Raw genomic sequence first — 12,500 nt, 5'->3', positions numbered from 1 at the left:
TATAAATGTGCTTGAAGAGGTCAAAAGCTTTACTATCATAATCCGACTGGTTGAGAATAACTATTTTCTCTCCCTTGTCTGCACGGGAAATGATGACTTCTTTTCGGTTCGTGAGTCTGTTTACTGATAATTTATACCGCTTTGGCAACCCATAATCTTCTTTAAAACAATCCACAATGCCTTGCAGTAAAATCCCTTTTAAACATGATAACTCTTTATCTAATTATTGGAGGTCAATTATTATCAAATTCCACAATACAGACTAATGCTTGATGTTTTGTGGACTTCAATGCAAAATTGTGGGCTTCAATTATGCATTGAAGCCCAGTCCTCTTCTTAAGGGCACTTAGATTATGTAGTCCACATTACTTGGAAATGGAGACCACAATTATTAGGAATCAGTTAAAAAGAATAGGGTATCCTGATTGGTTTTTAAATAAAGCCCTAAGTAAAGCCAAAATTAGTCACTATGGATCCACTTCTCATTCCACTAAGAATTTTAACTGGGACAAAAATTGTATCAAACTGCCCTATAATAAGTCCATAAATGATTGTTCCCAATTTCTACCAAAGGAAGACATAAATGTTGTATTTAGTTATCCCAATAACCTGTTTAAGAAAATAGTTAATGTACATCAAAGACCTAGAGAAAAAGTAAATCAAGGTGTTTATAAACTTCCATGCTCGGATTGTAATAAGGTATATTGGGGGCAAACGGGCAGAGATTTACACACTAGAATGAAAGAACATAAGAACTCAGATACGAACAACAAAATTCCGCTGTTTTCCAACACTTAGACAAAGAAGGACACTGTATGGACTGGAATAAGGCAAAAATTATTTTCAACTCCAAGTGTAGTTTCAAAAGGAAAATAATAGAATCGTCTTTGATTAAACAATTTCCTAATTTTAATATCTCAAGTGGACAATGGTCACCAGACTGTATTACCACCTGGGCAGTCAATAAATTATTACCATCCTTGGTGAAGGCGGGTGACTTGCCGCGCAAGGCAATAGACGCCACTTGAGTCCTGTCCATGTTTCTTCTCTTTCTCTGTATATTAGACATGTATTTTCCTCACTACTCTGTATTCCACTGAAGAGGATCACAGTCTGTGATCGAAATATATGGATATCGTCTACTTCATCTCTTCTTATCCAACACAGTGGGTCTTTGTTGAATTTTACGAATGTGTTACGACATTACTATGTACTTTATATATATATATATATATATATGTATATATATATATCTGCATATATATATATATATATATATATATATATATATATATATATATATATATACATATGTATATATATATATATATATATATATATATGCACACATGTTGGCACCCCTCCACGTCTTCACATGACTTCATAACGCCATCTTTTCTTTCCAAAATGAAGCAACTTGTCCTCGTCTGGACGTGAAGCCTCGTTCTTTGTGATCTGAGGTCCAAGAGGGGAATCGCGAGAACACCAGCCTGATCGACCTGGGTCGAGGGTGACCCCAACAACGACCTCTCCGGCTCAGTCGCCCGAGACTGATAGATGTCGACCCTTTCCAGGTGGCACTGGTCGATGGGGCGCTGTTGACACGGTGCCATGGCACGTCGTCCTCGCGTTTGTCTCCTTGGCACTTCGTGTTTGCTCTAGGCCACTGTGTACATCGTCCTAAGTTGAGGCGTTCCGTGTGGATGCGCTCGAACGCGACTTCGTAGAGTGCCACCTGAACACAACGTATCATATACCAGACCGATGAAAATATGGGTCTCTTCCATTTTACGCCATGCAGAATTTTTAGGTTAGGTTAGGTTAGGTTAGGTCAGGTTAGGTTAGGTTAGATCAGGTTAGGTCAGGTTGGGTTAGGTTTCAGATTAATATTCATTTCTTACATCTCTTAAATTAAGTTTTTGAAATCAACTGCATGGCGTAAAATGGAAAAGACCCGAAAGTATATAGTGCGTCTATAAGATATTGTCTAGAACACTTTTATTACAACCGATCTATTGTATAAGAACATACGTGAAATACACAAACTATTTATTTGTGAAAAAAGAAATATTATGATGCTGGTTCAAGTGTTGATAAGATTTTGTTTGCAATAATTTTATTACCGTAGAATTGATATGTAAGAACATATGTGAAATCCTCAACAAAAAGGATATGTTTGTATAATTCTTACTTATGGGGCAGGTTCAAATGACCACAGAAGTAAATTTGCCACCCACACAGATATAGCTGGTACAAACGGGCTTTATTTTCCCCCCGGAAATACGATAAACGTAAATGACAGATATGTTTGATTAAACTTTATTTATTCCATGGATTATGAACAGGTGAAGATGGATGAAAAGTGAGCAGGAATGGATGTATGGATGACTGTTCAGCTCTCAGAAATGGATGAGGAGGTTTGGAAAAGTTAAAGACGAATTTGGACCAACTCGGATGAACGGATTTCTCGGAATTGCTGTAGAAATAAACAGAAAGTCTATACATCAGAGAACGAAGTGATGGCGTGGTAGCCAAGAATATAGACCCTGAGGTTGACATACAATTGTATGGGTAGAAAGTGGAGCAAGTGGGAAGATATAGATACCAGTAAAGTGATATGCATGAAGATTGAAACTGGAGGAAGATGTGGGTTTTTAGAGTAAAGAAGAGGGAGAAGGTAGGAAGTGTTCTGAGAGCTCTATGTACAAATAAAGGGATGTTGGTAGAATCGATGAAAAGAATGAATGAAGCAATATTTTTTACCGATTATTATGTATAGGATGAGGCTTGGATGATGAATGTAAGAGTGACACGTATGGACGTCAGAGATATGAAGTGTTTGAGGGCTGTGCATGAAATACGACAGAATAATGAACGACAGGATTTTTGAGAGAACAAGGGTACAAATTTGATTAGGAGAGAGAATAAACCAGGCCAGCGTGATGTAGTATGGGCATGTTACGAGAATAGAGGGAATTAGATGCCCTCGGAGCATTCCGAATCGGTGATGACAAACATGATAACAAAGGAAAGAATCAAGGAAAGATCCAGTGGATTGTTTGAATAAACCACGTGGTCAGGATGTCGAACAAGCGCAAATGTGCGTGAGTGGCACAGTGAGCTGAAGAAGAATGTACAGACCTGATCTGTGAAAGAGGATAGACCACCCGCTCTCACGGGATAGGTTTTTGTGATAAGTAAAGCGAAGTCTGTAGAAAAATAAAATGATGGTCGTGTGTGTATAGAAGGAGGCTATTGCCACTGAGCACTTTAGGGGATGTTAATTAGGGTTTGTATCGTAGCTCAGGAGGCAAACCTGGAGCATTTCAGGGAGTTGTAGGGTACCTTCTACCCACGGTTCAAACAGAAAGGAGTTTAAAGGACGCGCTTATTAGGAGTGAACAAGGACAATGAAGTCCTTCTACCATACCATAGCCACCTCGCTTTACGAGTAAGGATTAATCTGATAATGAAAAATGTTTATTGAAATTCCAGTTGCAGAAAATATGAATACTACCAGAGAGTCTGTGCGTATGTGCTTACGTACATTCGTAGCTTGTATACATGCATGTATACATACATACATGAACACATACATACATATATTCACACATACATTCATACATACATATTGACAAACATACACACCTGAATACATACATATATTCATACATACATTCATACATGTATACATACAGACATACATACATACATACATACATACATACATGCATACAGTATATACAGACGTATGTACTCACATATATATACACACTGCTTGTTGCTGTAATGGTTAACGTCGAGGGCTTACAATGATGCAGACGTGAGATCGAAGCCCTGTTGGGTGCTTGTCATTATTGTGTGTGTGTGTGTGTGTGTGTGTGTGTGTGTGTGTGTGTGTGTGTGTGTCTGCGCACGCTTGTAAGGTCACAGCATTGTCCATAGATCAACCTAGCGCTAACTTCTCATCCTAGAGGACAACAACGAGCCCAGCACGTGATCCGGGGCCGCGTTGAATCACATACATTAAGACATACACACAGTAAGATATACATCCCGTCCACTCTAATCTCACACACGTTAATTGATGACAGCCACGGTCCCTTTGAGTACATAAATCAACAGCGCCAGTAATCAATACAGACCGATTGCCGGTCGAGGGAGGGAGTGAGCCGCGCAAAAACTCAAGAGAAGACCAAATATTGATACATTCGGTCAATAGAAGGCGGGGAGGACACGAGGCACTTATGTGGGTGACACCCCCTCACCCTCTCACCCTCACCCTCCACCCCATATGGGGGAATCGATGACGTAATTCTTACGAAGTCAATACTTCAGAAGGGGACGTCAGTGACACCTCTACTGACCCGAGGCACGCAGCGTTATTTCATGATTAGAGGCCAATTTTAACGCAGAGAATGATCATTACTTTTGATTTCTGTCATCTTTCATTTCCGCTGTCCTTCATCAATCTCTACCCTCTCTGACTCCGCCTATTTGGCGCGGACATGGTTTCCTGTTCACACTAGCGGTCTCAACCGCGGCGGTTCAGTTACAATATAAGTCAGTGGAGGCGTTCACACACAACCGCTCAGGTTTTCCTTAATTATACGCTACCCCCGCGGTTTCCGCGCGGTTGAAACCGCTGGTGTGAACAGGGTCATAGAAGCGCTGGTTATTGGCGACGAGATATGATTGAGATGATATATTTTATTAGTGTGAAGAGGATATTGGTCCTGTCTTCAACATTTCAACACTTACCAGCCCTACGAAGTGGCTAGACATGATAGCCCTTGTCAGAGCTTGGACATTAATGACCTTATGCCTTTACTGAGGTCACGCCATGACTCTTGGGGTTTCGAACCGCCTAAATCTGGTTTCGAACCGCCTAAAACTGGTTTCTCACCTCCAGATTATTGTGATCCCGTAATGTGTTTCGTCACTATGCCTAGCTAATGTACGAATGTTGCCTTAACCTGTGGTTTTAGGAATCAGAAGTGTCAGTGATCATTAGAAAGAATGTTAAAGTCTAAGGAAATATGTCTGTTGGGTACATCTGTTAACCGTTTCAGTGAATGAGTACTCGATTATCTTAGACCCTCGAAACTGTGGGGAATCAGTTCCAATGCTTTAGTGAAATCTAAGATGAACCGCTGTACGAGCATTCGTGTGTGTGTGTGTGTGTGTGTGTGTGTGTGTGTGCGTGCTTTTCCAATAGTAATTTACCCAATGTAATGTACATAAATCGAGCTACGCTTGTAGGAGTTTGTGTTTATCTCTCCATTTAATCGAAATTTGTTTTATATTTGTTTAAGTTCCTGCATGTTTGTTGTGTGTGTGTGTGTGTGTTTGTATGTGTGTGTGTGTTTGTATGTGTGTGTGTGTGTGTGTGTGTGTGTGTGTGTGTGTGTGTGTTTGTGTGTGTGTGTGTGTGTGTGTGTGTGTGTGTGTGTGTGTGTGTGTGTGTGTGTGTGTGTGTGTGTGTGTGTGTGTGTGTGTGTGTGTGTGTGTGTGTGTGTGTGTGTGTGTGTGTGTGTGTGTGACTTTACTTTATATGTACGCTATTTTATTAATAACAGTGTCTTGAAGTGGACGTAGATCACAATGCCGCTCTTGAACGCACAAGCCCCCAAAACACAAGCCCGACGACAGCGTGCATTCAAATTAGGTCATAATAACATCGCGAGTTTAAGGTCATATTCGAGTATTACGCTTCCTTCATATTACGTTGATGACCACGCAAGAGAGCGTTAGCGTAATTGCAGAGTAACTTGTTTACGGTCCCGAAATTGACGGTAAATTTTATGTCTACGTAGATTTAGACGTTGCCCCCTTGGCTTCCGTCCGTGATTGCGGCTGATGATGGCCGACGGTCGAAATGGTTTGGATCACGTGCAGTGAGCGGCTCAGAAGAAGAGAGCCGACGTATGAATGAAGGTACAGTTGAACTCGCAAAACTTTGGGAAACTGTAATGTTATAACACGTTTGTAAATATACACTTTAAACCCACCATCGGAGAGATAATATTAGAAGTACAGGAGAACTGTATATTTCGACTACTATCTGTAATCCTCTTCAGCAAAACTTTGGTCGAATTCTGAAAGAGGAGATCCTTCGGGCTTTTTCTTCCACTCAGTTTGATTTTAAGAATATTATTCAAGTGTCTTGTTATGGATTACTGAAATGTTATTCCTGTCATAGTTTGATTACAATATGGTACAATACAGACACACACACGCTCACGCTCGCGAGGTAGGCCACGACAAATCAAATGCCACTGCACGACTGAGAAATTCGTGAGCAAGTAAGTCTGACCGAATACTTCAAGAAATCACACCACAGAACGTTCTAGTATACCAAGTTCACATGTCCACGGGTTTCTACTTTGCAAGCGTAATGTTTGTTACCCAGTTTCCTTTTTTTCTTCCAAGACATCTTACGCAATAAAGAAAGCATTCACGAAGAAACACACATCAAATTGTTCACGGGTTAAAGATATTATCTTAGTATCGGAAATGTTACACGTAAAGGATGAAACGCACGAGAGGCTGTTTAGCCGCTCAACCGCTGCGGCTGTTTAGCCGTTTTTATAGAACACACTACTTTTAATGGAATTGCGCGCATTAGTTACTTAACCGCTAATGCGCGCAATTCCATTAAAAGTAGTGTGTTCTATAAAAACGGCTAAACAGCCGCAGCGGTTGAGCGGCTAAACAGCCTCTCGTGCGTTTCATCCTTTAGGATTAAGACTTGAGACTGCAACTGTATGTCCCTATTTCCCCACCCTATCCCCCCTAACCCACCCCCAATGCTAACTAGGCCTCTCGTATCCTAAGACTTACGTGCACCCTTCTCCAATGTCGATCCTCCCTAATTACTCCCCCTAATCAGATAAATCAGTCATTAAACTTCATTACAGGGGAAGGATCGCTTGTTATTAGTCCGTCTGTGCTACCGCGTGTCATATGCCACCGCGCCAACGCCCTCCCCACGGAACCGCTCAACCGCGCCTTCTCCGCCGAGCAACCGCCCACACCCGCGCCTCCCTAGGGTACCGTGATGGACGGAGGGTTGACCCCTGTGGGTACGCCAATGTTACGTGTGACGTGGTCCTTTGAGGGTACACTGCTCTTGTTGACAAAGTACTGTTGCATGTGTCTTGGCCTTGTGGGAGCTCTACTGTTGCGTGTGAGTTGGTTACTGAAGTTATAGTATTGTACTGTTGTATGTAACCCTGTGGGTTGACTACTCTTGTTCAGTGATGTCAGACTATTCAGTTCATCTTAGACGAATTTCTGCGGTTGTAAAACTACCTCGAGTAAGTTTTATCAATAAACCATTTAAAAATGTGTATATATATATATATATATATATATATATATATGTGTGTGTGTGTGTGTGTGTGTGTGTGTGTGTGTGTGTGTGTGTGTGTGTGTGTGTGTGTGCATCACTATCTACCTTTATCCCAAAAAGCTTCTTTCCCCTTACAAGGGGGTAACCAGTCAACGTATTCACCCGCCCTTACCCAGGTTTTGATACGTTTCGACGTACCATCACAGAAACTAAAAAGTATAAGAATACAGACGTATAGACGAGACTGTTCTTAGAATTGAAAATATGGAGGTTATAGAACCTTGCTCATAATCACCAATTGAACTAAATAAATCTACTCTACAGGTTTTGATAAAAAAAAATCAATAAAGCTACATTTTTTAACATTTCTTAAACTTTATATTTGAATGTAGAACTGTTTGAATCAATTATAGGTGTTAGGAATAACATTTTTGAAGTTTGATTATAGAATCCATACCCATCCATCATCCATTTGTTTCTTTTTATCTTAGCTATTTGTGGATGAAGTGTCATCCATAGTTAATCCATCTCTCTTGATCTCGGCGAGTCTAATGTCTCACATATCTCTTCCTTCCTTCCAATCCTTTTCTTCCTGAATGCTCCTGTTCCTTATCCCTCTGCTTTCTTACCGGTCCTCCTATACCTCTTTCCCTACACCTTTGAAATGTAAACTATCTTTGCTATTCTACCATTATTTATTTATTTATTTTTTTTTTTTGTAAAAATCTTCTCGTCTTTTCTTGTATAATTAAGTTTTAGTGCATATTTTTTCCTGATACCCGTGTTTTTCAACATTCTTTTTGTCACTTTTAATCTTTAGATAGCCCATATCCATCGCTTATGTTTTCTGATCTCCCGTCTCTGAAATGCAAAACTCGAACCCTGGAAATCTGTCCACATGCCTCTTTATTTTATCTTATTCTATTTAATCTAAATTTATTTTGTTATATTTAATTTTGTTTTGTTCTGTTTTAATTCTAATACATCTACTTAATGTCTTTATATATGAAACCCACTAATATTGCCACATACACCCCTCTTCTTTCGGGGACATCACCCGACATGACGTCATCGGCGTCGAGCGCGTGATGACGTCACCAGTGACTTGAGACGTTTCGGGTCATCATTCATCACATTCATTGACCTCCCACCACCAGCCCCAATGTCTTACAACATCATTACGGACGTGACAAGAACCAGATCTGCCTTCTGCCGCTGGTGGCCGTGATTGTCTGCGTAATCACTGTCCCCCGCGGTAATCACGAAGATGCAGTGTGATGTCGATGACGCTCAAATGTCGTCGGGTGCAGATTCAATTGTTTTGTTTTGTTTTGTTAGAAACATGTGAACATTCGTTTACGTAGTTATTTATTTGTGTATTTTCTTTTTTGTTTATTTATTTACATATTTATTTATCTATTTACTTATCTATTTATGCAATCTTTACCTATTCAGTTATCTATTCGTTTATCTGTTTATTGTTTATCTGGCACGATACAATTTTACTCTACTTCACCAATCTAGGCTCCATTTTGTTACAAGCTGGTTATAGACACCACCTGTCAAGGAACTGTTTTTTTTTTTTTTTTTTAACCACACTGTAAATTTTTGGAACAAACTACCTCTTCATGTTGTAGCTTCAAGTAAAATTGAGTTTAAAAAAACGTCTAGATAATCATACGGTGTTCAACCGCAGTCTAACTTATTTCTCGGCACCGTGAGCTCATACACTTTAATTAAGTCAATGGTTCGCAAGGATATATCTGTTGCTGTTTACATCTCCTTTGTATTCCTTTGTAATGTTATCATCTATATTGTTATCAATATTATTGTTCTCAAATTATTGTTGTATTCTGTTGTTCCTTCTCGTTCTTTTTTATTCTTAGTGTTCTGTATATTATCGTCTTTAATTTAAATACGACATTTACCTTGATAAATTCAAATGAATTCTCAGAAAATGTCTATTTAAGACCGTATTTTCAATATGACGGGTAGATGAACACGGCATTATACACAATGTCTAGTGCTTTTCTATATAAGTTTGCTGGATGTAATCTAACTTAACATAAGGCGAAATAGACAAATGGATAGATTGATAAATAGGCACACACACTTGTACATGAATATTATATATATATACATATATATATATATATATACAAATATATATATATATATATATATATATATATATATATATATATGTATTCAACACGAAAGTAGAAAGTAAAGAGATTATAGTCGATGGTGAGATTCTTCAAGAAGTTGAAGAGTGTAATTATTTAGGCCAGAAGATGAAGGTGACCAAAGATCATGATAATGAAATAAGAAGGCGTAATACAATTATTTGGAAAGTTTTTGTTAAGTATAATAAAATCCTGAGAGGCTCTCTACCTTTATGCTTGAAACGCAGAATTTACAATCAGTAGATTCTGCCAGTAATGAGCTTCGGGTGTAAGACTTGGAAACTGACAAAGGTGATAGAGACCAAGCTAAGGAACGCACAGAGGAGAATGGAGAGATCAATGATGGGAATAACGCTGAGAGACCGAAAGAGAGTAAGTTGGGGAAGAGAGCAGACTGGAGTGAAAGATTCTGTGGAGGCGGTAAAAGAGAGGAAATGGAATTGGGTAGGTAAGTTAGCGCGAACGACTGATGAGCAATGGACCAATGTAATAAGTTACTGACTGGACGCCGCGAGATAGGAAACGTGGTAGAGGGAGACCAGACAGAAGGTGAAAAGATAAAATAAAGAAGTTTGTAGGAGTGACGTGGCAGATTCCAAGGTATTTTACTCGTATGTACAACACTGCTTATTGTTCATGCACTACTGAATATTTCTGATCTCAATTATTTTGAACGATTTAACGATTCTTCTATCGGGTTTTTTCCAAGTGTCTGTTTATCTAAGTTTTTACTGCGTTTAGAAATAGAATGGATATTTATTTTTTCTTTGATTATCATCCCAAATCTACTGCAATGAAAGTGCCCCGGCTGTATGACGCTAAGGTTTGCAATAACCCCACGAAGTAGGAAGTTCGTCGAAATCGCTCGAAGTCCCCCTGGAATATAATGACGTATTCTTTCCCGAACTCACCTCCTGTTCTGGTACCAGGTCTTGACTTGGGTGTCGGTGAGGTTGAGCTTGGCGGCCAGTTCCATGCGGTCCTGGACGCTGAGGTACTTCTGCCGCTCGAAGCTCTTCTCCAGCGTCTGAAGCTGGTGGTCCGTGAAGGCCGTTCGCGCCTTCCGCTGTTTCTTGCACGGCGGAGGACCCGAGGCCGGCGTCCGTCCGCGGACTTCGCTCCCTTCGGAATCTGAGGCAGAGTCCGGAGATCCTGCCAGAAGGAGGAAATTTGTTATTAACAGAAACCCACAACCCCAGGACATCCTGCAACGGTCTCCGTGGTGGTTCGTAGATCTTTTGGAAAAGAAACGTAACTCGCGTTCGTCTCTATTGAGAAAGAGAAAGGACGAGAAGGAAATCCTTATTATTACAAGTAATTCCTGTATTGCACAGCAATGAAAAATCATTTTTCGATTTGATTTAATCTTAGCATTACCACAAGTTGTTCGTTTTAGCTTGGTATGAATGTAATAGATAAAAGAAAGTTTATTAATCACTGGAATAGTAATAGGGATAATGATAGAAGGGTAATAGTGATATTCTCATATCAACTTAAACAAAAATGTATGAAATAGTAAAAGAAATGTATAGTATTGATATACGATAATTTAAGACAGCTGTGTCTGCAGCTTTATCCTACGAAAACCCCGAAATGTTCTGGTGAAATGAGTATAATGTATTAGCAGTGACAAATCATTTTTATTGTTACCATTAGTCTTAAATGTGAATATAGGTTTTATATTTGCATTTATATTTATATTTACATTCACATTTATATTTATATTTATATTTATATCTATATTCATATTTATATTTATATCTATATTCATATTTATATTTATATTTATGTTTATATTAATATTTGTATTGATATTTATATTCATATTAATATTTATATCTATATCTACAGTATATTTACATTTATATTTATACTTATATTTACATTTATATTCATAATCATAGTTATAACTGTAATTCAAATTATATTTATATATACATTCATATTTTCATCTGTATTTATATCTATATGTATTCATATTCAATTTTATATAACTGAATAATGGAAGATACCTCTGAAGGGTGAATATACACATACACACACACACACACACACACACATATATATATATATATATATATATATATATATATATATATATATATATATACGTATATATATATATTAATAGTATCAGGCATATTGAATAAATAACAACCCGTGCGTGGGATTCGAACCGAGGATTTTGTGATTACGAGTCCATGATGGAACTTCTAAACAATTTTGTTTCGAAACTTCCGTCTCGGCCTATGATTTGGTCCCACCCCCAAGCAGCGGCCAAGTTCATAAATGCTCATTTCCAACGAATCCTGAGCTGTCCTCTGACAAATGTTTCCTCATATCAAACATATTAAATGAACCCAGTCACCCCTTCACGGTAGACATTTATCAACGTCTGAATGTTGTGTGTGTGTATATAGAGAGATATGACCCAATGTTGCAACATTCAGACCCACCACGCGCACCGCGGTGCGCTACTTAAAAACACATACGGTAGTTTACTCACAATTAGATTTTATACGAACGCGTGCAGTTTTAGATTACTGAATATCGTCCTCACGGTCCCGGGTTCTTTCGAAGCTATTAAATGTCGCCATTAGACCAAAGTGGATCGTTAGACAAGCAATCCGTCTCTTCACGAGAATGCAATAACCTACAGGAACTTTTTCATTGGTTCGTTCGTATGGGCAAGGAGAATTATTTACCAAAAGGTTACTTCCCCTGATTTTGGGACTCGTTTCGAACCTAACCAAACCTAACCTAACCGAAGTTAACCAAACCTAACCTAACCAAACCTAACCAATCCTAACTCAACCAATCCTAACCCAACCAAACCTAACATAACCAAACCTAACCGTACCAAACTTTACCTAACCTAAACCTAACCTAGCCTAGCCTTCTTTGAAATGTATTTAAGACCACGAGGACTGTATGGACATTAACAAAAACAACGTCAAACC

General features: G+C 38.8%; 1 protein-coding gene across 1 annotated transcript in view; it reads right to left on the bottom strand.

The window, feature by feature from the left end:
- LOC143034748 (uncharacterized) overlaps nucleotides 1–12,500 on the bottom strand; it is a 69,568-nt gene that overhangs the window by 27,259 nt on the left and 29,809 nt on the right. Inside the window, exon 2 of the mRNA XM_076201097.1 lies at nucleotides 10,452–10,692. Coding sequence (XP_076057212.1) covers nucleotides 10,452–10,692 — 241 coding nt within the window. The remainder of the gene's footprint in view (nucleotides 1–10,451; nucleotides 10,693–12,500) is intronic.

This window comes from Oratosquilla oratoria, chromosome 18 (assembly GCF_046742065.1).
Source record: "Oratosquilla oratoria isolate Oo_2021 chromosome 18, ASM4674206v1, whole genome shotgun sequence".
Lineage (NCBI taxonomy): Eukaryota > Metazoa > Arthropoda > Malacostraca > Stomatopoda > Squillidae > Oratosquilla > Oratosquilla oratoria.
Note: the sequence above shows the minus strand (reverse complement) of the source record. Positions and strands in the feature narration are given on the sequence as shown.